This window comes from Astatotilapia calliptera, chromosome 7 (genome assembly GCF_900246225.1).
Source record: "Astatotilapia calliptera chromosome 7, fAstCal1.2, whole genome shotgun sequence".
In the NCBI taxonomy this organism is placed as follows: Eukaryota; Metazoa; Chordata; class Actinopteri; order Cichliformes; family Cichlidae; genus Astatotilapia; species Astatotilapia calliptera.
Window position 1 is genome coordinate 27510782 of NC_039308.1, and position 27997 is coordinate 27538778.

General features: G+C 41.1%; 1 protein-coding gene across 2 annotated transcripts in view; it reads left to right on the forward strand.

Annotated features, from left to right (window-relative positions):
- Positions 1-27997, forward strand: part of LOC113025921 (tankyrase-1-like) — a 112550-nt gene that overhangs the window by 6989 nt on the left and 77564 nt on the right. Inside the window, exon 4 of one of the 2 annotated variants that reach the window (XM_026174178.1) lies at positions 7845-7940. The exons of the other annotated variant lie outside the window; for it this stretch is intronic. Coding sequence (XP_026029963.1) covers positions 7845-7940 — 96 coding nt within the window. The remainder of the gene's footprint in view (positions 1-7844; positions 7941-27997) is intronic. 2 annotated transcript variants of the gene reach the window in all.

Sequence of the window (27997 nt, forward strand, 5' to 3'; positions counted from 1 at the left end):
AAGCCAATGTTTATTTTTTACAGTCATTTAAATATATTTTCTCATCTTCGTTGATAATGCTTTGGGAAATTTTTTTTCCTAAAAATTAAAGTTTGAATTGAAGAGGTGTGTTTGTGCAGCAGCTCACAAGCTGGAGTTTGAAATGTGTAATCATTATATAGACATTATATTAGAAACTTTAACGACCCCAGCCCATGCTCTATACTGCTATGCTTTTATTTCCCAGTTAGCTTAAAGCAGCAACTAATCTGTAAACTGTGTTACTGCCTATTGTTAGTCCCCCACCCACCCCACCCCACACAGGGGACAAAAGGAGCATTGATTTTTTTTCGTCTTACTTGTGAGTTCACATTCCTGTTGAGATGGTGCAAAGCGATACTAAAGTGTTTGATCCCTTCAGTCCACAACGACCTCTGTTTGGCCGTCTCTGTCATCACGACTCGTTGTCTGCCTGTCAGCAGCAGAAAGGAAAGTACCTTTCAAGACGGTCTATACCGGGCTGACCGATAACAGCGACTTGCTGAGCAAAAATAGAGTCTGAGTAGGCTGCGCGATGGTTTTGAAGAAAACAACATTGCATTTATTTATTGATTCATTGATTTTTAGTTCCCTGCCCTTTTGTTGTGGGTAGGCAGAGTCGTAACTATGGTGAAACTTGCAGGTTCTAGCCTCACGGGTGCTTGTAATCATTTATTATGGATGCTCTCGCAGCATATCTGCACCGGGAGATTTGTGTGATTTAACCAGCTGTGTGTAGAGATTACATGTAACCAAGTGTCACAGACAGTCTTAAACAAAAATAAAAAAGCCAACTTGTATCCTGGGGTAACGTTTGTCTCACACGCATCTCAGATGAAATTGAGTTGCAGCCATTCCATGAGACAGGTGAGCGATGGATTCCAAAAAGGCTTTCTGGGTGGATTTACAAATGAAGATTCAATTCCACAGAAAAATAGACGAGCTGTGTTACTGATCCCCGAGGAAAATCAGAGGTAAACACGATTGGCCACAAACATGAAAACAATCTGTGCTGTAATCTTTATGATGTTTGTGGAAAAGTATTGCTCAGGATGAGGACTAAGAACAAATGACTGCATGAACACTCAGTGACACCTCGCCTGGAGTGCTGAGAGCAACAAGGAGGAAAAGTTGTGCCAGTCTTTTTTCTTTTTTTCATAGTTTCTGCAGGATGCCAGGGCTCTGAGAGACTGCATAGCAGCAATGGGCTTTGTGGTGCTGTGATGATCCCTGAGAACCAACTTCACTCTGCTCTCAGAGGTTTTATCGATTTATCAATAATTATGAATGAGACTGAAATTGAGGTAAAAAGGGTTAAATCTGCTGTTGACTTTCTCTTCACTCAGTCATGTTTAGTGTTGGTTTTCAGTCTAAGCAGTGCTTGATTTTAAAACTTTCTGAAAAACTTTAGAAATGAGATGAATTCAGAAACTTCAAGCTGAATCATACCAGGAAATAAAGACTTCACATTTCCAGGTTCAGTTTGGCATCCTGCAGTCGGACTTTTAATGAATTTATGAACGACACACTTTGTGTTTTATTGTTTAATTATATTGACATGACATTTTAAGCACAGCATCAGTTGCAAGTGAAATTCTCTGTGGTAGCTCTTTATAGCAGCTGGCTTTGTTTTACAATGGCTCATTTAAGGTCTTTACAGAGCCGCACTGATGTATTGGCTAATATTTGCTATTTGTTGATGAATTGATATGTGCATTTATAACAGCCAAAAGATTCTTTGTCGGTGTTGCATCTTTGTAACAGCTGGTTTAGGGTTTCTGTAACAGCCAGTTTTGAGTGTCCACAGCACCCGGTTTAGGGTTCCCCAACATCCGTTTCGCTTTAGGGTCTGTACAACAGTTTGTTTAGACTGTTTGATTTAAGGTCCTAAAACAGCTGACAGTACCAGCTGTGTGACCCTCTCTTTTTCAGTGACTGTCTTATAACCTTGACCTCCTCCCACGTTGCTTTCTAGAGATGTGTTTAAGTGCCCGTCTTTACTACACAATTTTTTGTTTGTCCCCGTACTGTACTTAATCAAATTTGACGTTGTTTGCATTCGATCAAATATCGCAGTGAGAGTAGCCGGGGTCTGCAACCTTTAAGACCCAAAGAGCCATTTGGACCCGGTTTCCATGCAAAAGAAAACACTGGGAGCCGCAAATAGTTTTTGACATCTAAAATAAAGATAACACTGTATATATTGTTTTTTACCTTTATGCTTTGTGTGAACAACTAAGGTGTGTTGCTTATGAAATCCATGAAGTGCTACAGAGAAAATTACATTTTATTTATGTAATTAGCACATTTTGAACTCTTAAAGAAATATAACAAAAGGAAAGACACCCAGCTGAACTAAAATGATCCAGCAAACATAAACTGTTGTGAGCCGCCACCCTTATGTCGCCTTTGGGCTTTTGGAGCCTTGACATGACTTTTAAAAAATAATTCGAAAAAAAGCACTATGCTGCTGAAAAATGAAAAATAGATATTTGCAAACTTCTGCCTAAATATGTATTTTACCTGGTTAATGTGTGTGGGGGGGCGTGGTCTGCAGCGCCGCTGCAGGGGAGGAGGACGCACCTGAGCGGCACCCGCAATCACGCCTCGCCGCCTTAACGTCTGTGCCGTCTATGCTGTTGTTGGTATGTGTTGGCTGTGAGCTGAAAAGCTACAGCCGGCTGTATGCGTCAGCAACCGTGTGTGAAAAGTGGTCAATAAAGAGATGCTGAAAAGCGTGTTCACGCAAACATCGTCGGGTCTGCCGTGATATGTTTACAATGGGACTTCTGCTCCTGAACCTCTGCGCACAGCGTCTGCAAATTGGGGCTGTAAAAGTCACTTTCATCTTTACGCAGGACTGTAAGCTGTCGTCTGTGAGGCGTGAGCGGTGTTTGTTTTTAACAAAGTTCACGGTGGAGAACAGCTGCTGACATAATGTGGATCCGAAGATCCATAACTGGCCTACCTGGGGTTGAAAGTCTCGATAAATGCACGGCGTTTCGCCCGGTACACCGGCTTCCGCAAGTGTGACGCTTATTTTGAGCGATGAAAAAATAATAAAATATAATTTTATTTTTTTATTTCAAAATTACAATAATCTTCCAATTTAGAATTACAAGTTAAAAAAAAGAACTAACATAAATAAAATACACTTCAGCTAATTACTTCTAATTTATTTTCCCAAACTGCGCAGAGCCGCACTATAAGGACTAAAGAGCCGCAGGTTGCCGACTCCTGCTGTAGTAGATGGAGCTAAACAGAGAATATTTTGTAATATGCTATTCAAGCAAAATGCAAATATGTTTTTTTTTTAAGCAATATGTTGTTTGAATTTGATTGAACATGCCATTTGCTCATTTGCAACAGCAACTGAAACTTGCAGCCTAATATGAAAAGTTTGGCACACTTGCTATACCAATAATCACTTCTCAGATTTTATTCTTCAGGGTGAAACGATAGATTTATAAAGTTTGTACAGTCAGAGTTTTCTGACTCTGACATAGTGTATATATACAAGAAAACCTCATGAAGCAAGTAAGCAAGCTTTTAAGACAGCAGTTGGAAAATGTTTACAGGCTAAATCTGTTTAGATCAGGCTTAATGCTATGCAGACTTTTTGGGGATTATTTCAAGGACACAAGCAGCCTTAGTTGTTTGTGTCCTTATACACTGTTATACAGTGCACCGAAAGGCGCTTTAGTAAATATTAGTGCCTTCATTTTGAGAAAACACGGCCTAATAATTGTTTTGAACCAAGAACCTAATAAATATGTTGTTTGCTGCCAGTTCAGAAGGCAAATATTTCCAGGTCACATAATCAAGTGGTGAGGTAATTTAAAAATCTGGCTGCCATCCTCAAAAGCATTTCTTTCTCTTGCCTGTGGCACAAAGGAAAAATGCAATCCGCATTTCCACTCACCATTCTTCTCCTGGATGTGTGTGTCCCTGACTGCACAATTTGCAAAGCTGAATAGATTTTCTGCAAGATTTCATAGTAAGAATTCAAATTAAAATACAGATGATCTGATGTCTGTTAATTTTAAATATATTTTTAAACAGTGCTTTCATAGATCTAATAAAGCTGCAAAGGTAATTTAGATTAAATTTTGTTATCAAAGCGACATAACCTTTGCTTCAAGCGCTTTTTACTCCATGTCTTTGAATAAAAACAATTATGCTCATTTCTAGCTCCACATTCTTGTTCCAAGACTCTAATCAAGTATGTTTTGAACAAGTCACAATTTTGAAATGACCTCTGTGTTCTGTACTTATCAAAGGTCTTCTTCCCCAAAAGTTCTCATTCGTTGCCCCTTGCCTGGCTTCCATAAACAGAACCCAGGGCTTTTATACTTTGGCACTGCATGAGATTACCGTATGAGGAAATATGTCCTGATCTGATGTCAGTTTTGGCACAGGACTTGAAAATATATTGTAAATCAAGAGAGATGCCTGAAGCCTGAGCTTTTAATTTACAGGGATTAGTTTTACATAAGCTTACCAAATGATTATGCACAGAGGTTCCTTTTTGAACTGTTACAAGTCAAGACCAGAACATGTTTTTGGATAAACCCACCAGCCCACCACATGCACTAAAACTGCATCTATATTGTCAGATGTGGACCAGAAAAGGGACAGAGAAGATTTGGTTTGCAGCCCAAACTGCAAAGTTACAACCAAACCGAGGCATGTAAACAAAAATCACATGGTCTTGCTTTCTTGCTTGTTGGACAGCGTTTTAGTAGCCTGTCATCCTGCCAGGCTAAAGATTTAGCAGCTCTGATTTGACTGTAAATTCAGCTCAGCGTGATGGACGCTGTAAGTAAGAAGTAAGAAATTAATCTCTCATTACTCGACTTGCATATTTTCAGGTTCAAGGTTAAGAGAAAATCACATTGACATGAGGATATTTCAGATCCTGAGGCAGCCATGCTGAAGACGATAGCTTCCAGTGATTCCAATGACAGTTCCGTATGTGGATTATTTTTATTCTTTCCACTGCTTCTTTGTTCGCGAGGGGACGCCACGGCGGATGGAGCCGCATGTTTGATTTGGCACAGGTTTTTCTTACGCCTCATGCCCTTCCTGACGGAAATCTCCCAGGGATTTGTGTCTCTTCCCGGTCTCGAAATGGGACTTGTTCATGTGTTAGCTGAATGTGTTAACCACAACACCATGAGTATAAACCACTACAGGGCCATCCACCTCTGGGTGCTGCATTAATGAACCACAATGATCTATTTGATAAAAACAATGTGATTGTATCCATGCATGCATGGAGTTGTGAGGATCCTTATCCATGCATTTTATTTTATGGAATCCATGGAGCCTGATGGGTGGAGACAGCTTTTCTGGTTAAAATGTCTCTTAACCATCCAGCTAAGGCTGATGTCAATTTATTTTTCTATTATTTGAAGGTAATAGAAAATCATTTAGTTTAGGAAATGTCAAAAAAGCGAACGTTGCCGTCACAATTCCACTGAAGTGGCATCTTTAAAGAGACTGTTTTTTACTTTTATCTATTTGAACAATTCTTGTTTTTGAGAAAATAATTGGTATTTTTGTCTAGATAAATGACTTAGAAATTGCAGTTTATTATTTTTTTTTCTCCTCCCTCTTAATTAATATTTTCAGAACAACAGTCCTCACGTAATTTGGTGCTCCATGCATTTATTCAGATCATATTGTTCAACTTCCCAGTTATCACTGTGTGGCCCGCCGTGACGGAGCAGAAGAAAGACCTCCTTATCTTTACTGTATGATGTGCATTTTGAGCAGATAAAAGCAAAAGATTTTCTTAAAGAAAGGCTTTCACTGTGAAGTGTTTCCAAGAGAACTCTGTGCAACAAAAGGCTGCTGGATTATAGCAAAACTCTGAATCATTAGATTAACTAATATTGACACCAAAATCATTAAACAGGACTGCTTCTTGGCTTTGGGTTAATCATGCATCGTATTTCTTGTTCGTCATCCGACTCCTTGGACCCAAAGGTTTTCAAACAGCTGAATTGGTTTGACCTTTCTGTTTTTGACTCAAGCTGTTTTGAACCTGCAAACAGCTTTGTAGGGGGCGAGACCTTTAGGGAGGGATGAAGGTGCCACACTTGAAGGGAACGGAGTACACTGGATTTATAGCACAAAATGACAAGAGAATGATTGCAAAATGGCATTACCCTATTATCGTCTTGGAAGCTAAATAGCAAGTGTTTTAAGTAGAACCTCCCACTTGCATTACTTACATTTACACATCTTAAAACCACTTTAGTTGAGACAGGCTGAGAAGGAGATATCTCTGTGCTCATTTTTTGTAAAAGTTGTTTGCTGAATGGTCACAGGTATCGGAGGCATTCGTAACTGTTGCAAATGTAACATTGTCCTGACAACTAATCTAGCATTTAAAAAAAGGATTTGGGTCGTTCAGAGTGGGCTTTTGCAGGTGTTACAGCACAACTACGTCCTCTGGAGACTGAACTCAAAATTAGATGCTGACAGTTGTGAATGAATTACAAGCAGCACAGACCGTATTGCAAGATGCATGAGCATTTCAGGCTGTGAATGTGAGATTGCGTTGCTGTATGGTTGTGCATCAGACTGTCGTTTCTCTCTCTGGCAGAGTATGGGCACATCTTTATACTCTCACTGTTGGATTGGGATTGGCGCAGAGTTAAATCATGTTTTTGTTGAGGGGTGAGTGGGTGAATAAGGTCTGCGTCAGTGCCGGGGCCGAAAGAGAGAGAGAGCACGTGCACGTATGTACCAAGATGCCTGCTTCTCTCCTCTTCTTCTGTGTCGGCTGTAAGCTGGGTGGTTTCAAGTGTACACAAGTGTACAAAGGGCATGTGCGCTGGGAACTGTTCAACACTCACAATAGTGGGAAGTGTTGTGGAAAGGAAGTCAGTAAGAGTATTGACATTAGCACCCTCAAAAGGGCTCATTTAAAAAGCGCAAGCAGTTTGTTATTCAGCTCATACCTGTTCGGTAGTCTCATGCCTCTAGCCTCACCTTGCTTTGTTCCTTTCCTTTCCTTTCCCCACATTTCCAGCTCTCTTGTTTTGTTTTGCTCTTCCTCCCCTCTTTTCGTCCTCTACCTCTCCCATCCACTCCAACTCTAAGCCCCCCCCCCATCCCATGGTTCCCTCTCCTCGTCTCTCATGTCCCCTCCTCTCTTCGCCTCTCCTCTCTCATCTTGTTCTCCGCTGCATCGCTCAGTCAGTTGGAGAGGCAAGAGTCTCTCCACTCGCACTGCCTGCCCGCCTCGTCGCTGTTGCTGCTGCTGCCTCGATTAGCCGTAGCCTCTCTTCTCTTCCCTTTCATTTCATTTTTTAAACTTATATTCTCAGCTTAATCACAGCCTTCCCTTCCTCATTCTTGGAAGTGTGATGTGTTTTGCGGCCGGTCACGTAGCTGTTAAGTCCGCTGTTTCTCTCTGGCGGTGTGTTGTAGTGTAGCTTTTGCTTGCTTTTGTTGTGGCATGTCTGTTTACATCAGCAGCATGGGTCGCAGGGCAGGGGCAGCCAGGGGCAGCCGAGGGAGCAGCACTAGCAACAGAGGAGGAGCAGCTGGAGAAGGAGGAGAGAAATGTGAAACGGGACTGGCAGGAGCACTGCCAGGAGACACAACCGCGGGAGGTGGAACGGGAGGGATAGCTGAGGATCAAGTGGTAGAGAAAGGAGGAGGTCCAGGACGAGCAGTGTATGGAGAAGGATGTGGTTCAACAGTAGCAGCGGGAGGAGCAGGAGGTGGACTGGGAGGAAGTGTGTGTCGGGGAGTTTGTGTGTCAGTCCAGGAGCTTAGCTACTGTCTCTGTCTGCCCTGTTGTTGTACAGTGTTACTGCAGCATGGAGCCGACCCCAACATCCGCAACACGGACGGCAAGTCCGCCCTGGACCTGGCTGAACCCTCCGCCAAGGCCGTGCTCACAGGTCAGTTTCCTGTCTGTCCTTTAAACGCTGCGTACACTCAGAACAGCAAATATGTGTTTCTTTCTGTCACGGTGTGTGTTCTTGTGCAGGCTGCTTGTGTGTACTGCTCATAGTTTCTTGTGTGCCTTCCCAGCGCTCTTCTACTCCTGTCTTCACGCTAAGTGTGCCCACAACTTTCATTTCCTCTCTCTCCCAAGGTTTCAGGCAGCATCACCTTTTTTCTGCCTTATCTGTCACGCTCTCATTTTACAAGGCTGCGCTGCTCTTGTGTTCAGTGTGGACTGCACACCCATTGGTTACTACATCCCATTTTCTTTGTTTTGCTTCTCTCCAAGGCTGGAGTTTGTGGTTAGCGAGGTCGTGTCTCTGCTGTCTTTTTTGTTCTCTCTTTTTTATTTTCTCCGTTGAGTCTTTTTGGCTGAAGCTGCACTCATCGATCAGTCACTCAATAAACCATTGTTGAATTGTGTTGAATTTTTTTTTTTTGCTCGCTTGCCTTTCTCTCTGTAGTCCTTTATTTTTCCTTCTTTCCTTGCCTTTATTCACAGAATTATATCATGAACAGCAGCAAATTGATAAGAACTTTGCACTGCAGGTCCACATGTATTAGCCGCTGCAACACCCTAATCATCATTTCCTACACGGCTTGATGTGAGATTTAGATTTTTAGACTGAAATCACAAGAAACTAATAGCTAACATTCAAATCGTTTTGACTTTTCCCTTTTTTATGTATTAAATCATTTCCTTACGGTAAGGCAGTAGAAACAGGTTTTGACGTCCTCCAAGCAAAAGAAGGGGGGAAAAAAGCTTGCAGCGCATTAGTGACCAAAAAAAAAACTTTGCTGTGAAACTCAAGCTAATTATTGGTTCTTTCATTGTTATAAGCTCATAAAAGCAGCAGGACTCATTACACCTATTCAGTGGTAGAGGAACCACTGGGACATAGTTACAGCTTTTTAATGAGGAGCTTTTGAAAAATATATATTTTTAATAAATAGTTAAAACCCCCTTTTTATTATTTTATCTCAATTTTTTTCTTTTTCTTTTTCTTTTTTTTTTTACATCTTTCCTTTCATTATCATCACTTGTTGGCATTGCATATGTGTTATTTTGACGATCAGAGCGCTTGTTTCACAGCGATCACTCAGATCGCAAAGGTTGAAAGACTGTGGGTTCGTATGGATCCGAATGTTTTGGTTCGCTGTAGTCTTAAGTAAGTAGACTTTTATATTCTCTTACTTTCGCTCTCTCTGGGTATTGATGTTGACTCTAAATCAGCACCCGCTTCTGTGTTTACGCTGAATTTCATCACCGTGCTGGTCCTCGCTGGTAAATGAGATGAACCTGGAGATACTACAGCGAGGAGCAGTGCGGTGTCAAAACAAGGCGCTCCACAGTATATTTGATAGAAAATGTTTACCGAACATTGCAGACTTAATTAAGTGTGCTTATACTTTATGTAATGACTCGAGGAGGCTAATAATGTAAACAACAAACCGACTGAGACCTGCTTCCAAATTGGGAGTATAGTAGTGCAGCTTACACTGCGCACTCGCACAGAAGCTCACAGGAAAAGGTTTTTTGTTTTTTTTTAAATGTTCTTCTCTGTGAACTCCTTTAATTAGAATAACAAGGATGTGAGTTGCTTAGAACAAGGGATGTCAAGCAAAGATCTTGCATGTGGTATTTACAAGCAACATGAATGTCGTTATTGTGTGGTTATACATGCTGATTTGGCCCGTTCGCCAGCACAGTCAGCACAGTCAGCAGTTGCAGCAGTGGCTGTGACACGGGGCTCATGAAGGTAATTAAGGCATTTAAGCTACTTCTGCCCAAAGTCATAACTCAGTCAAGTCTGAACACATTTTAATTTAATTAAATTTTTTTAGGCTCAAGTGTGATTTACGCTTCCATGTGATAACTGGAAGAACTGCAAACAGAAACTGCTCAAAGTTAATTTGCCAGAGTTATCGCGATGCTTGAGGTTTAGAGCAACACCTGGAGCTGACAAAAAACTCAATGGAGAGCCACCTGAAATAGACGCAGAACAGTAATACCCATGATTTATTTTTAACTTACTTTCTCATTTGACTCAGTGAACTTATAATCATGTTTTAGGAAATGAGTTTGAGATGATTTAAGCTTTGTGGCATGATGCGTTATCTGGCTGGAAGCAGCCATCAGGACATGGGTACACTTCACAGCAATACTCAATTAGGCTGTGGCATATTGAATAATGATTAGTTGGTACTAAGGGGCCTTAAGTGTGCCAAGAAACTACCACAGCATTGCACCAACACCAGCATACTAAACCTCCAGGCAGGAAGGATCCATGCTGTTGTTTATAGCAAATTCTGACCCTATCGTCCAAAAGGGGCAGCCGAAACTAAGCCTCAACAGACCATGCAACTTTTCTTTTTCCAATCTTTTTTTAGCTTAAAGCTGAAAGCAGTCTGGCCATTCAGCTCTGGTATCAAAAAGATATTTTCAACTAGACAAATGCCACCCATTAGATATTTTTTCTTTTTTGGACCATTCTCTGTAAACCATGGGGATGGTTGTGTGGGAAAATCCCAGTAGATCAGTAGACTCAGAGAAATACTCATACCAGCCAATGTGGCACCAACAACCATGTCATGTTCTGCTCCAGTCGGATGCTTGGTTGAAAGTGAAGCAGGTCGTCTTGACCATGTCTACATGGCTAAATACATGAAGTTCCTGCCATGATTGTCTGATTAGATATTTGTGTGACATGACATATCGGAAGGTAAAACTCCAATTAGGAAGTTGCTAAACAGATACAGATCTAGCATAGAGCTGAAAACATAAATGATGATGGACTGCTTGTGACTCTTTTCAGGAGAGGCAGATGTGTGTTGTGACATTTCTGTGAAAAAGTCAATAGTAAAGTATTTACAAGGACAGCTAAACCTGTCAGTTTGAAAATGTGTCATTTTCAAAAATAATCTGCTGACGCATTCAGGCGAAAAAATATAGCTACCGGTGAAAATAGTTGATCACCGGCAGTCTGAGTCTCCACGCCACTGCGAGTTCCCTTCATCCTGCGGTGGTTTTGTTTGTGGCTCGGCTCAAACAAATCACCACATCTTGTTTGTACCGTGAATTATGTTTTTAATAGTAGACACTAATTACCCACGCTATCATCCCGTTACATTGTCTCTGCACGTCACGCCATTCTGGAAGGATTGCGCTGTTGTAATTACTGTAGGAAGTGATGCGTTTAATGGGATGCACTGACTGACAGTTTTAGTATTGAATATATGGTCTGGGTTTGGTAAAGGCTGCAGGAAAAAAATGAGCAGGGAGAGTTATTGTGAACGTATGTACTTGTGTTTTTTATTTGTAGCCTGTGCCGTGCTCTACGTGACGGTATGGACCTTTTTCCCTCGTCCTATGTATTGTGTGTCTTAGATTTAAAGGTTCTGCTCTATTCCACTTCTCTGCCGCAGGCCAGCACAGCTTTCAGTCTGCAGTGATGGAAGTTTATATTGACCCATAAATTAGCTATACTGCTCTGCCACATCCAATAGGGTGCTCTTAGGAAAGTCTGTCCCCTGTTAGCTGGGGATGTGAAACGGAAAGGCAAAAAAATTCTGTTGATATATTTATTTTAATGTGGGTTCAAACCCCTCACACTGTGTTGTAATTTTAAAAAGCAACTCTGTCAGATGACATCTGCGAATTAGTTTTGGGGGTTTTTTTTGTTTATCTTTTGTGAAGTTCATCTCGCAGTTTGGTTTCCTGATCAGGATGAACATCACAACAAGACAGACCCGTGTGGACTGCCAGCTTTTTGTTCTGTTAATTTACTCAGGCGCTCCCCAGATGCTCTTTTTACACACACACAGCCAGGGAAATCTGCAGATTGCTGTTTCAGTCTGTTGCAAGCATCAGACACAACTACTCACGTCACACTAGGGGGTAGACTCACATGGACAGCTTCACTTCCTACGTTTCTGACAAGTATTTGATGAATAAAGCCCTGGTGTTGTGCTTCTTGTTGGTTGCAGAAGTTCAGTTGTGTTAGACTCTTGTGCTCGACCACATGACATGTTTCATCTGTTAAAGCATGCTCTGATTGGTATGCACAGCCTGTCAGAATCTGCTTTAACAGTATCAGTTGCACAGAAATAAGGAATTAGTTCTGATAGAAATGTAAATTCTTCAAAGGAAAGAAAAAAGCTGGAGGTAAATCTGTCCTCATTACTCTAAGATGCTTTTGTAGTATGAAAGCTTAGAGAGTAGCAAGTTAATTACATTCCTTATCAGGTTACAAGGGAGAGTGCGCACAGGTTTGCTGTGAGATTAGCCTGTTGCTAAATGGTCAGTGGCTCCTGAAGTTGGTTTTAAACTGTGTTTGTTGCTTGGTTCGGCTGACTTGTTAGGCCTGATTCAAAGTCCTGCGTCATTTTGAGACATCCTGAGAAACACCAGATGGATTAGCATTTTATGATCAAGCAAAGTAATTTTTAGTACAACCTTGAGGCACTGCTCTCTATCACAAGGTGAATGAGAATGTGACTTTTGGGCAGCCTATTAAATCAATTATGCACAAGTTCTGATGGACAGAGTATTTCACGTTGAAATCCTTTTGAAAGTGAGCTGTGGACTTCAAGATTAACCAGGATGAACCTTTGATGATTCACGATGGACTGTGTATCACAGGTGTCAAATAACAGGATGTGGTGAATGCTAAAACATGAGGTTTTAGCATTTAAATCCTCCCTCTGGTTATTCAAGATCCTGTCATGGTGATCCCAGCCTAAGCAGGGTATTCCACATGTCCTCAGCAAAGTTTCCTCTTATTCTGGAGGATCCTGAGGTGGGCCCCAAGCTAGATGATATATATAATCCTTCTAGCAGGTTCTGGTTCTACCCTGAAGTCTCCTCTGAGTGTGAACAATCTCCAAAGGAGGCACTCTAGCTTAACCCTCTGGGGTTGCTGGACGCGCCGGCGCGTCAAAATCACATGACCAATTTAAGACGACACAGCTATGAGATGCAGCACGTCAGAGTCTCCATTTCAACTTGGGTCGAAAGTGCGGACTTCAAACTATATACCAGTTTTTGAATTGTGTCGATGGGCCACGTAAAACCAGAGTTGTGATAAAAAATGCACGCGATGTTTTTTTTTCTGAACAAAACAGTGGCGTTTACAGCGGGAAGAACGGTAAAACTGCATTTTCTACAGACAGCGCTAGCAAACACTCTCCGCTTGCGAGTGAAAAAAGAAAAAGAAAAAACACTCTTTCCCTATTGGTGTTAGAGTTTACCATGTCAGCCAATCAAAAAAATGATAAGGCAACATGTGACATTTGGTTGTTTAGGGAGAAGGGGAAGTTTTTAGGAGTGATACCCGCGACGGAAAGCGGGCGAGCGAAAGACAGAGAGAGAGCGAGTTTTCATATGTGAGACATTAGTGACGTTTAGCGTGTTTGGAGGCTGTAGTTAGTGTGTTGTGTAGTTATTGTCTTGTATTGTGTGTCAGTTAGACTGCTGAATTTCATATTTGCTCTAAAAAAGCCGTCAAAGGCAGATTCCAGTGTAAAAGCTGTTCCCACATGGAAAACTGGACTGATGCACCTCCTGCTGTCAGACCTGCAGGGTTTAGGCCTGTGGTGTTCTCCTTTGTCTTATACTGAACACAAACTACATTTTTTTGGACTGGCACAAATCATTTGTGTGCCTTCTTCTTTGATGCAGAACACCAACCAAACAGCAACTCAGGTAAAAGCAGAGGAGGGGGGCTATGTGTTTACGTGCATAACGAGTGGTGTTGTAACAGCAGGATCATTCACACGCACTGTTCTCCTGATTTGGAGGTTCTGGCAGTCTCGTGCAGACCTTTTTACATCCCGAGGGAGTTTACGGTAGTTATTGTGATAGCTGTTTATATACCGCCGGATGCTAACGTTGGCACGGCTCTCAGCCTCTTGCTCAACACCATAAACAAACAACAGCTTGCCCACCCCGATGGGGTTTTTATTGTCGCCGGCGACTTTAACAAAGCGTGCCTAAAGACTGTGCTTCCTAAATTTGTCCAGTTTGTGGACTTTGCTACGAGAGGAGAGCACACTTTGGACCATGTCTATTCAAACATCAGGCATGCTTTCAGAGCGACACCCCTCCCCCACCTGGCTGGATCTGACCACCTCTGCATGTCCTTCACCCCCACCTACACCCCCCTGCTGAGAAAAACAAAGCCCCAGACAAAGACAATAAAAACCTGGCCTGAAGGAGCCCTCTCTCAACTGCAGGACTGCTTCTCAACAACTGTATGGGATTTATTCTCCAGCCACAACCTCCAGGAGTACACGGACACTGTACTCTCGTACATCAGGAACTGTGTTGACAGTGTCACCATCAACAAAAGGGTCAGGGTGTTTCCAAATCAAAAACCCTGGATGAATAGTGAAGTGCAATCCCTCCTAAAAAGCCGCAACACTGCCTTCAAGTCAGGGGACAGGGCTGCGTATAGGGCAGCCAGGGCAGACCTGAGTAGAGGCATCAGGAAAGCTAAGGCTGCCTATAGGAGGAGGATTGAAGATCACTTTGCTGACAACGACCCCAGAAAAATGTGGCAGGGGATCAATCACATTACCAACTACAGAAGCAATAACCAGGCGACATCTAGGACTGATGCCTCGCTGGCTGAGGATCTAAACTGTTTCTTCGCCCGCTTTGAGACGACCAGGCCCTCAGCTGTCACACCACTTCCACCCGCCCCCAGCACTGGCACACTAACACTCAGGGAGCATCAAGTGAGGTGTGTTCTAAGGTCAGTGAATCCCAGGAAGGCGGCAGGTCCTGATGGAATACATGGAAAGGTTCTCAGAGCATGTGCTGACGAACTGACCGGAGTCTTCACTAAAATCTTCAACCTTTCTTTGTCATCAAACACCGTCCCGCCTTGCCTCAAAACCTCCACCATCATCCCCATCGCCAAGAAGTCAGCTGTGGCCAGCCCAAATGACTACAGGCCTGTTGCACTTACGCCTGTAGTGATGAAGTGCTTTGAGAGACTGGTCTGTCAGCACATCAGGGCCGGTCTGCCTCCCACTCTGGACCCCCACCAATTTGCCTACAGGACAAATCGATCCACCGAGGACGCCATCACCATAGCGCTCCACACTGCGCTGAGTCACCTGGAGCACCGAGGAAGCTATGTGAGAATGCTCTTTCTGGACTTCAGCTCAGCATTCAATCATATCATCCCGGAGATCCTGGTCCAGAAACTGTCTCACCTGGGACTCTCCACCCCCATCTGCCTCTGGATCAAGGACTTCCTGACAAATAGACCACAGTCTGTCAGACTCGGCCCCCACCGGTCCAGCACCATCACACTCAGCACCGGGTCTCCACAAGGATGTGTTTTGAGTCCCCTCCTGTTTACGCTCTACACATCCGACTGCTCCCCTACCCATCTCTCAAACACCATCATAAAGTTCGCGGATGACACCACAGTGGTTGGACTCATCTCAAGGGGGGATGAGTCGGACTACAGAGATGAGGTCAACAGACTGACTGAGTGGTGTTCAGTTAACAAACTCCAACTGAACACCACGACAACTAAAGAACTTATCTTGGACTTCAGGAAGGGCAGAGCAGACCCGGCCCCACTCTACATCCACGGGAGCTGCGTGGAGAGGGTACACTCCATGAGGTTTCTGGGCGTGCAGATCTCTGATGACCTCTCCTGGACTGCAAATACCACGGCCACTGCAAACTCTCGGTACCTCAGCAGAGCTGGCAATATCATTAAGGACCACTCTCACCCCAGCAACCAACTGTTTGAACTATTACCGTCAGGCCGACGGTACAGGTCACATAAAACCAGGACAAACAGATTCAGGGATGGCTTCTTTCCCAGAGCTACCACCGTAGTAAATAAGCACAAAAACAATTGAACCTGCTTAGCTATACCATACCGTCACTGCCATTATATCATGCTGCTATTCATACTGTCATTATATTAATGCTGCTATCCTGTATATATCGTACTTACTATTGTTTGAGTACTTGCGATTATTTTATTGTACTTTTTATATTTTACATTTATATTTATTATTTATCTTGCACCAAGGGAGTGGCACTCCAATTTCGTTGTACTCTGTACAATGACAATAAAGTCTATTCTACCTGATTGTTCAGTAAATAGATTTAAATGGTTATATAAAAAACACCTGAGGCCTTGGCTGCATTTTTAGGTAAATAGTACCATATAACTTTGTTGTTTGCAAAACTTGTGCATAATTTTTAGAAATGTACAATTTCTATTTGCATTTCAAGTTATGAAAATGATTCGTTAAACATGTTTGTGGGTTTTACAGTAAAAAATATAACTTTTTTCTACTCGGATTTTGAATTTTTTGTCTGAATTTAGATCAACTGTGCTAATATAGTATACCAAAATGAAAAAATAACTCAAATTTCAGATATTTGAGGTTGTGCTGAAAATAATAATACCAAAAAAGGCAAGAAAAACATATTTTAAAGGTGAAATATAGAGGTAAAATCAAAAGTAGTCAAAAACGGCCAATTATACCCTGGACCCCAGAGGGTTAAACCAGCTGAACTCCTTTTAATACAAAGGAGCCAACCTCTTCACCCGATCTCTAAGGCTGAGGCAGGCCACAGAGCTCATTCTTCTAGTCTCTACCCAGAGCTCATGACCATATGTGAGGGTTGGAACGTAGATTGACTTTGTAAATCAAAAGCTCCGCAACGGCCCAGCGCAGTGCTTACATTACTGCTGATGCTGCACCTTTCTGCCTGTCCATCTCACGCTTCATTTTACCATCGCTTGTCCACAAGTTCCCAAGATCATTAAAACCTTTTGGCTTTACTGTTACTCTACCTGTCTTCATTATAAAAATAACTCAAGTGTTTTCAGTACCTCTCCAATAAGCTACTTTAGATCTACTCTGCGCTCACTAGAAAAGGGACTGACTTTTCTACTTCAGTTCATTTGTGTGTTGACTTGTAATTAACTTTTCAGACAAAGACAAAAAAGTTGCTTTAAAATATATTCAGTAAAATACATCAGCCTAGCCCATATTAGGCTTTTTTAAGATAGTGTTTGCTGTTAGAACTGACATGTTGAAGTCGAAATGGGACTATTGCAGCTTTCTTCTTCCCCTCCATACACAGTGTTTCTGCCCCCGTTGAGGTATTTCCCTTCTCCTTAAAGAAAATCACTACAGTTGCTTTATTGATTGAAAAAAGCGCACTGTCTAGAAATAAGAGGAAATTGTTACTTTTGGTTAAGGTATAAGCATGTTACCTTGACTAGTCCCAATTTAATCCTATGATCACTTGCAGAAGTAATTAGCGTCATGAGAAAGAAAAAAAGACTAGCAGGGGGCTGTTCTGCTTATATTCAGAATGACTGCAGATATTATTTCTTCAATTAAAACCAATAAAATGATCTGTTGATTATCCAGTACCTGAGTTAGGGTCTGATACCCACCCTGCCAGATCGTCCCACCAACAGCCATGTGATCAAACTCCCAAACTTTTCCTTGAGCATACTGCAAATGAGCAATTGACAAATACCCCCGCTGAGACGTTTCACATCATTACTTTGTGGGTAACTTGGGATCACCAGGAGGCTTATTCTTTACATCCATCTTCCTTGTCATTGATGATTGATCTTTTTCTGGCCAGGCAGTAGTGATTGGGACAGTTTCTCTCCATTGCTTTCTTTCTTTACCCATCAGATACTGCATTGTTTAATGAGCTTGCAAGTACAGCCTGTACTCCATCCACCTCTCATCTGTACATCAGCCCTCCGTGTCGCTCTTTCTCTTTGACATGTCATCTTTGTCCCTGTGCCCCCTGTTATGTCTCGTCCTTCTCGGGTTGTACACCAGTTGGCCTCTTCATTTTTCTTTTTCTGACATTTGTCTTTTATTCTCTTCCTCCTCTTTACTTGAATTAGCTGACTCCACCTCATCCTCTTTAAATCTCTGACAGTAGCCTGTCCTTCGTAGGTGACAGTGTGCCACACACTTAACGTCACACTGGGGAAGGTAGTGATTGGAGACGGTAGCATGGATCAGAATCGTTCCAACCATCTCTAGTGATCTTGTGCTCTTGTGCACAAGTGACCACTCACAGTCAGCTACTGACTTCAAAGTGATGTTGATGCATCTGAACGGTTGGGGGTAATTTTAGAAATCACATCTATTGGGTTTGTGATACTTAAGGACGGGAATTTATAAGAATTTAGTGATTCTGATTCCATTATCGTTATCACTTACTGATTCGATTCCTTATCAATGTCCTTAATGAGTCTCATTGGGGTCTCACTAGCTCTGCTTTGGGAGTCACCCGTATCTCCAAGAAAGCATATTAAAGATAAAACATGCAGAAAATTAATTGCATGCTGTGTTTTCAAATGTTTGTGCATGTCACCTCGTTGTTGTGATCAGCGTTGGGGTCATTACTCAAAAAAATTGATGAATTACAAGTATAACAGAACACTTTTCTTAAAAGTAATGCAGTATGTTGTTAAATTACTCCGAGGAGAAAGTAATTTGTTGCACTACTTATTACATTACGTTTGCATGTCTCTGTGAAATTATGTGGAAAGCATTGTCTCACAATTACCTTTTAAGAATATAAACAGTTTTACAGTTTTATCTGTTCTGGACGGAGATTGCACTTTGTCATTGTGCTCTCGTCTCTTTGTGCAATAATAATAATAAAAGTAATTTCCATATTCAGACAGCTATTTTTCTCCTTTGGGACACGAAATGAAATTGCTAATTGGCTAATTGTAGCAAAGGTGTAAAGGGAACAGATGAGTGGGATCGATAGGAATTGCAAGGAATTGAACTACTGGGAACTAATTGAGAACTGGTTCTCTCCAAGAACCGGTTCTCAACTCCCATCCCAAGTGATACTAAAATGATTAACTGTCTGAATTTCCAAATTAGACGGCAGTTATTTGCAAGCCTTTGCTGATCATTTGGTTGTAGTCAGTCTGAGATGGCCCATGATTGTTTGGGAGCAGGTGCGAGGCAGTTGCTTTGCGATCAAAAGTGGTCACCCAAAGGTTGAGGGTGTTGCACACTCAACCTCTGCAGTCCTATTTTTACTCTAATGTGAGTGAACCATGAGATCAGCTGCTGCTGCATCACAGACCTCGACCAGCCCTCCCCAAATAGCACTTCAGTTCAGGTCCTCATTGACAAAACATGAACATGAACTAATCATCAGTAGTGAGGCTGTTTGCTCACTATCTGACATATCCTTTACCGACAAGGAGACTGATAAAGGCATACAGTTGGTTCAGGTAATTTCCATCCTGCTTTAGCTCCGTTTTGTTGTTGGGATTATGCTTTTGATTTTTTTTTTTCCTGCACCTTTGTGATCAGCTCTCACGTCTTGAAGTAGGAAAGAAACTGTTCTAATATGTTTACTTATGTTTGCCATACAGTGAAATATTGATTTAAAAAGGAAAACAAAACACATATTTAAAAAGAGAAGCTTTATATTGTAGATACTTTTATTTAGGCTAGGTGATAGATGAGTGACAGGTATGTGGGTTGAACTTTGAGCCACTGAGGCGAAGGAGAACATGAGAAACATTGCATTTGTTAGTATTGAGAAATTTAATAGAAGTAACAACACAGCATGGTAACTGAAAAATGTACCATATTTATTCCCCCATTTGTGCCAATGCTAGTAAATAAATAAATAAAATTGCAGATGATTATGTCAAAATATTTACTGTTACAATAGGTTTAACAGTACAATAGATTTCAACTTGTTACGATTCCATCTTTGATAATTTAGTAAATATGAAATTGATCTGACAATTGATAAATATCAGCTTCTGCCATTGTTAATCGTCACGTCAACGTCACTGTCAGTAAGGCTAATATTCACCAATTGCCGTGTTTGATTAAGTAAGTAAGTAAGTAAAATTTATTTATATAGCACATTTCACAGATAAAAATCACAAAGTGCTTTACAATAAGATCAGACATACAAGTTAAAATTAATTAAATTAGTTAAAAGCCCGTTTGTATAAAAATGTCTTCAGCTGCTTATTAAAGGAGTCAGTAGAGTCTAGACAGCGTAAAGACAACGGCAGAGAGTTCCACAGCCTAGGTGCCAGTGCCTGAAAAGCCCGATCCCCACGTGTTTTAAATCTAGTACGTGGGACCACCAGTAGCCTCTGACCTGAAGACCTAAGTGCTCGGGATGAAGCAATCGTCAGCAACTGTGACAACTTCTGCAAAACAATATATTTTTTGGCAGTTTTCTGGTGTCAAGCCACCCATCAATCTCAAAGGTTATAGGGCTATTTAAACAATTTAAAATCTGTAATCATACAGTGTAGAAATATTATTCACAAGTGAAAAAAATTTATGACATCACAGTGGACATAGCAGTTCACCACAAGGTAAAATCGTAAATGCTTAGAGAAAATGAAGAGATGCATCTCAGATTTAACAAGCCTCAGTTTGCAAGTTAACGTTTATGAAAATACCATCAGAAAAGTGCTGAAAAGGTATGACTTGTTTGGGCAGATTTCAAATGGAAAGCAAAAACATGAAGCATGGCTCTGGTTTGCAAAGTTGGTGAAAACCAAACAAGGATACCAGGACCTTAAGAGAGCCGTGTGTGAATGGATGCCTACAAATCTCAAAAAACTGAAAGTGATATAAATAATGTATACTTTGTAAAGGTGGTTCTACAAGCTTCTGTATCTTGGGGTGTACTCAGTTTTATTTTTCACAACTGTATATTTTTGAAATAATTAGAATTTTCAGAGCAACGAGATTGTCTTGTCTTTGGGGTCCTATGGACTAGAAAAGCGCTATACAAATGCAGGCCATTTACCATTTACCATTTGTCATTTGTACTTGAAAGGTTGGATTCGTAATTTCAGGTTTCCACAATATGCTTTGCATCAAACCCTGCCATCTAAAAGTGATAATGTGGGGGTACAGAGGGCTTTAAGTGATGTGCTTTTTGATTTGTCCTTTTTTCCCTCCAACGAAGACTGTTTCTCTACTTTTGTCTGGATCTCTGGAGTTAAATAACCTTTCTCATTAAAAGTGCTTTATTAGGCTGTCGCAAAACACTTCCACGTCTTAAAAAGCCACTTGTGATGTAGAAGTTTGAAATGTCAGTCTGGGAGCATATAGCAAGGACAGCTACAGAGAAAATAATAATTATTCCCCTTTGCGTGCATTATGGCTGCATAATAAAAAGGAGAGAGAAACGTTGGAAGGAATAAATGGAGACTGAAGAGAGACGAGAACAGAGAGAGTCCATTAGCTGCTATTAATTACCGCTGATTGGTATTCACAGACTTACTACTTCTGAGCCTCCAAGAGATCAATTCTCCACTCTGGACCTCAGTCAGCACACACAAGTAAGAACAAGTAAAAACACACTTGCCTGTTCCTTTGACCTCTCTTATTTTAACTCTAATATGATTTTCCCCCCCCCCTATGTTAAAGAACAGATGTGCGCTTTCTGTTTTTTACGCTGCATTGTCACTTTGCTGTGTGCTTCAGGTTAAGTGCCCAGACAGCAGAATAGCCAGTTTGGGGAAAATTAGGTTTCAGATTATACAAGCTGTCCTTGTTTTTACAAAGTGTTTTATTTATTTATTTTCTTTCCTTATTCATAGGAAAATATTGAATCCCCTCCTTTTAATTGCCTTTCTGCGCTCATGACCTTGTCTGGGATGTGCCCGGCATGATCAGACGTGTTTCATATTTACATATTAATGTGTGGGTGTAATGGAAAAAACTAAAGTGTTAAATGAATGAAATTACTGCAGGTAATCTGAAGGAATGTGAACAAGTGGGCATTAGTTTCCATCTTGCTGACTTTCATGGTAAAGCTACATTCACGCTGAATAAAACATGACAGCTTTCTTGTTGCTGTCACATCAGTGCAGGAACATTTCAATGTGAGCATTAGTGTAGCAAGTATGATGCCTTTAAAAATGTGTGATTGTAACTTCAAACATGTAGCTTTTTGGTCTTTTCATGGATTTGATCAGGAGGAATAGACTTTAAATAACAGCGACGGATTTCTTTGTTTTTTTCTCTTTGATGCAAACGTCTAAATAGGCAACATACGCACTTCCTGTTGCTCAGTATGGGTCAGAAAATCCAAGACAATGTCAATGTGACCTTTTACTTTACTGCACTGCTGCCAGTAGACAGGAGTAAAGATTCAGGAGGAACAGGAGTTGGTTAGACAGCCTTTGAATAAGAGGCCTGAACCTGAAGTTTATTTTTATAAAATACATTTACTGGCAGAGACCAGAAGAAAACATTTCAAAGTGGCCAACGAAAGTAAATTGATAAATGTGCCTCATTTTTTTTCCATTATCTTTCTGCGATGAATCGTATTACTTTTACTTGAGCCATGACCCAGTTTCTCCACAGCAAGTTCTCTGAAGCGATTTTGAATATTTTTCAGCTTGATTTTACCAAGTCAGATAAACAAAGCATCAGTCTTACTTTAGTAACTTGAGTATTTAAAGTTGGGCTCGCAGTTGAAGTTGAATCTGAGGACTCAAGCTAACATGAACTTAACTTTTTCCCCTGAACGAGTTCAAGACCGGATTTTTATTGTCATATCATATTCGCAAGATATATCGATACTTTACCTTTTTATAGAAATAGTTTGATGTTGAGTGACATTAAGTCTTCCTTCGGTAAAGCTGTACCAGTGTTTGCATCATCTGTCACTGCACTCTCTACGAGCACAACCCCGCCCCTACTTTACCTCTCCCTATTCATCTCTGATCCACAAAGTTCTCCTGTAGTGTTGAAAGAGACACGGTACTGTTTGAACTGTGCAATAAAACAGAACGTAACCATTGCATGTGTAGCAACAGTCGACCAAGTCTGTTCAGTTGTGGAAGCAAGATGGCAACAAGAAGAAATTGCTCTTTTCAAACTCAAATTGCTGGTCTATCACTGTCAATTTGAACTCGTCAGGTCATACCAACTCTTTATAGTACAAAAGTCACACAGTAAGTAATTGAGGCATTTGTAGCCAAGTAACCGCTGTGTAGTTTGAGGTAAAAATAACAATTTTTTAAGTAGTCTCGTTGATGTGACAAAACTGTGGTGAGTTGTTGCAAAGAGCTGAGGGAAGACAGGCAAAGCAGCTCTAAATACACCATACGCTTTATGTTTGCTAACTGCTAAATTATGTTTTGATAGTGACTTCCTATCCATGGCAGTACAGAGTCCTGAAAAAGAAAGTTTTCAAAGAACTACATACTACACAACATGATTCCGTAGCTTCTAGAACCACCTTTGGCAATCATAACCTGAAGTAATGTCTTGATGCATGCGCAATCATCCAGGTAAGTAAATCTCCAAAAGTTGATTCTGTTCATTTGGACGTAGCGTTTTGTGGGAAAAACATTTCGTCACTCATCCAAGTGACGTCTTCAGTCTCAGCTGACTGCAGGTTTCCCCAATCTTATAAACAGTGCATTTGCATAATGACTGAAACCAGCTAACTGAAGGAAGAATGGTCTGAGAGGTCAGTTCTTTAATCTTAATTGTTCAAATTCTCGTGACCATTGATCAACAACGACTGATTGAAATAGAAAAGAATTGGTCTGTTATATTTGCAGGTGTGCTTGTGATCATTGTCCTGTTTCATGACCTAATTTGGGCTGAGCTTTAGCTATCAGATAGATGGCCAGATAGATTTGACTCTATAATACTTTGGTGTCCAGAAGAGTTCTTGATAGATACACAGGTCCTGTGGGTGCAAAACAAGCACAAATCATCACCTCCTACACCAACGTGCTTGACAGTTGGTGTAAGTTGTGTTTTGGTTTTCAACTTCGGTCTAACCAGTCCAAAGGACATTGTTCCAGAGGTGTGGTTGTTTGCGCAGATATAACTTTTTAAACCTAAGTTGTGCTGCCATGTACTTTTAAGAGACGTGGCTTTCTACTGTTTACATCACCATGTTTCTTAGCTCCTGATAGTATGTCCAATGCTGTCAACTGCAATTGTATTGTGTCTCATGAAATTGCAATTTAAAGAAACTGAAATGTCCCCAACTGAGTGAAAACGTTTAACCCAGTGAAATCATCCAACATCTGAATGAAATCTGCAAAATTGTCTAAAGTTTCCTGAAGAGTCCATTGGCCCCTTAGTGAGAAACCAGCAGTTAAGTTTGTGTTTGACCATTCAGCCAGAAAGTAGAGAAATATGATTTCGGGTCCATATCATCCAGCTCTACATATTCCTACATTATTATTATACTTTAAGCCAGTGTGGCTAAGGCTTGGTTCTGATACAATGCAAAGACTCCAAGGCCTTCTTGGATTGAACAAATGGAGAATCAAATAATTTTGAAGTTTCTTTTGGTCAGGAAAAAAAAAAACTTGTCATAGGTGGCTTTTCATCCCTGGGAAGGGGTTACAGGCCACGGTAAAAGCCTGCCACTGACAAAGAAATTGGCTGCAAGGCTATGCAGGATATATGAGAAGGACAGAAAAAAAACGAATCCACCGAGAATAAAATGGCTTTGAGTCATTTTTGCACGGTATCCCTGTCGTCGTGTCAGAGCTGGAACTGGTACTAATCTAATTTGTTTCGCTGCAAGACCAGTTTTTATCCCTTGGAATCAATTAGAGCTTGTGTCCATCCTGCCCTGCTTGCAGTGCTCAGCAGAAGCTTTGGGGAAGCATTCGTCCCTACTCCTGCTGTTACTGTGTGACTGCGGAAGAAAATGCATTGTGTATTTCAACAGAAGCTGTGTACGTGTCTTGCTGTGAGCTGAGGGTGTGCTGTCAGCAAACATTTATACTCTGTTGTAAATAAAGTTAAAAAGAAACCGAGGAATGGTCCACGGTGGATAGGCAGCACTAACATAGCAGAAAATTATCCAAAGCGCTCTCACCAGGGCTGGCGGAAAATGATGAGAAAGCAAAGGAGTTGGGCTGTGAGATGGAGAGAATGGCAGTGAATGAAGGGGAGAAAAACACACTATATATTGTAGATAGAAAAGCAGTGGATAAATGTAGAAAGGGGAAACAGATATGAGTAAAGCACAAGAGAGAAGAAAAGAAAAAGATGAAGATGCTTTTCCGGGTGAGGGTGACAGACGAACAGAGAGATGAATTGATGTGACTTAAGTGAATGCAGAGGGACTGGAGAAGTGTGTGTTGCGTTAACGGCCTAATCATGAAGACAAAGAACTGCTGTGGCTGCTCTGAAAGCTTTGTCCTGCTAATGCACAAACGAGCAAAGCCAAGCTTGCACCTGTGTGCACCTTCTGAGTGTGTACGTGAGAAAGAAAGAAAGAATTCCTGTGGCATGAGGGCAAAGTGTCTTGCTTTCCTACCCCCGTTATCAGTGGCATGCTCATTGATTCCAATGATGTGCCTCGACCTTATTTACCCTCAGACAGAAAGTCTGCACACTTTAGGAGCACAACATGATTCCTTTTTGCTGTCTTCAAACCTTAAGAAGATTAAAAAAAAACAAAAACAATAAAATTACCTCATAAAAGAGGAAAATCAAAGTAACAGTATTTTTATGCCTTAGTGTGTGTGTGTGTGTGTGTGTGTGTGTGTGTGTGTGAGAGAGAGATAGGGAGAGATGCGCATTCAAGGTTCAGTCACCCCATTTGGGCCATTTTCCTACACTGAAATTGCCTTGTTTTCCACATGGCTGCACAGCTCCATAACACTGAGTAAGTTAGTGGAATGCAGCCGGCCACTCAGCAAGAGTAGACTGACAGAATTTGGTTAATGAATTAAAAAATAAAATAAAATAAGAAAAGTGTGTTCACACCAATCTGTTTCTCCTTGAATTATCAATCTTTCCCATAAGCCCTACATGGATATGTGAAATCAAACAAGTGTTGCTACTTAGACAAGATCTCAATATCTCTTTGCAGTTTAACTGATTATAGCCTGTTTTATCCTCCAGGAGTTGTATTTTTTCACAAGTTTACAAGTAATTTCTTTTAATAATTTAGGAACGCTAATTAAAAAAAATGTGGGGGGGTTAACTTCAGGAAAGAACCTGTTGAAATATTTTGTAGAAAGGTTGTCTGGAGAAAAAAATTACTAATTAAAATTACAACTACATCTGTTAAACATGGCAGTAATATATTTTAGTAATGAACAGTGCTGAGCAGTCTGGGCCAGCGTGTGATGTCAGACTGATAAGGATCAGATGCAGAAGAATGAGCTGACGGCATTCTGCTGCGTTTCCTCTGGGTTGTTGCGCGACTCTTGTTTGTGTGCCTCATTCACGGAATCTGCATTATGATCCAATCTATCTATATTCATTCGTCCCAAGCAAACTTTGTTTTTACAGTTGTGTGCCTGTGCAGGAGGACAGTCCATGCTTGGGCCTCGTTCTTGTTCTTTTATATCTTTTCAAAAGGAGGTGGAGAGAGTCCATGCTGAGGTGTTGCGGCTTTTTTAGACAGGCTTATATTTACCAATACGATCCAAATTTTGCTGCCTCTGAAAATAAGTTTATATAAATAAGTGTATAATCGTCATTCAGCGGAGGGGTCCTTGAGCAATACTCCACTGACATGCTTTCCACCTTTTTGTATGTTATGTTTAAAAAGAAGATTATAGGGCAGAAAAAAGGCAGCTCTCTAGAGAGGTAGCTGAATATATAGCTCACTATCTAGTCACAAGGAACTTGCTGATTAAGGACATGTTATTATTTAATAAATGATTTAAGAATGGAAGTGTCCTTTGATAAACTTGATGTACATTTTTCCTGTGTAGACTCTTCTGTAGGCCGTTCTTTTCTATGGTTTTATTTTTTGAGCAGTTCTGCAGTTATAGTTGCCACATGAGTACGTGTTATGCATCAAACCACACTCTCTATATATATGAAGACAATGCAGGGTGGTGTGACCTATCATTAATGTTTAATTGACCACTTGTGGAACAAATGGAACCGATGCAGCACACACTTGCTAATACTTGTGATTATTTTTAGTCTGCTGCTTTCTTTGTCTTCTTTCTAACGTGTTACTATCTATGTATCATAAAACATACCTAACCAAATAAATATAAACACACACGGATCACCCACAACATTAAAACCACAAATAATGTCCTACTTTTGTCTGTCCCCCTTGTACTTACACAATAGCGCTGACCTGCTGTGGCATGAACAAAAGACTGCTGGGAGGTCTCCCTAGTTGTTTAACAATGATGTTTGTTGCCAGACATAACAGTTGAGAATGCCAGGACTCTCATTCAGTGGCTGATCGGTGGGTTTTTAAAACTGCTACAGAACATTTCCTGCTGTTGTAGGAACAGTTATGTGAAAACCAAAATGAACACACCTTTGTTCACCAGAGTGATTGCAATAATCCCAGAATAACCTCAGTTAAAAGCACAGTTTATATAAGATGATCTGGCGTTGCCCACTCAAGGTCACAGGCATACGCATGGCGATTTTCTGTCAAGATGAATTACGCCCGGGTTTATAGAGGTGTACACCGGCTAATACATCGAGATTTTTACTTTTACAAAACTCAGCGAAATAAAAGATGGCGAAGTTGGCGGCCAAAAAACACAATTAATCCAGAGCAGCTCTCTTTGGTGCACCACGCGAAGCGATTAATCACACAGTGTAAGAGGCGAGTGTGTATGAAGAAAGCCGAGGCAGCCAGCGAAGTGGCAAAAAAGCCACTCTTATAAATTTCCGTTCATTCTTTTTGTTTTGTGATTGGTCTCAGCGTACACAGATCCACTTACAACCTCAGCAAGTGCGACCTTGCCGAGGATATAAGTGGATCGCTCGGCTCCTCACTCAATCCTGTGTTGTTGTGGGGCAGCAGATAAATGCTTCTACAGTAAATGATATTTGATTTGAGCACACTGACACACACAAGCAGACAGCTGGGCGCTGAAGCGACTCATGGTCCAGTCAGCATAGTCTGTGCTCATACAGCCTTTTACTTTACACATACACACCTAGCATACAGGGTCTTTGCTAGATGGGCAAGATATATATATATATATATGCATTATATATA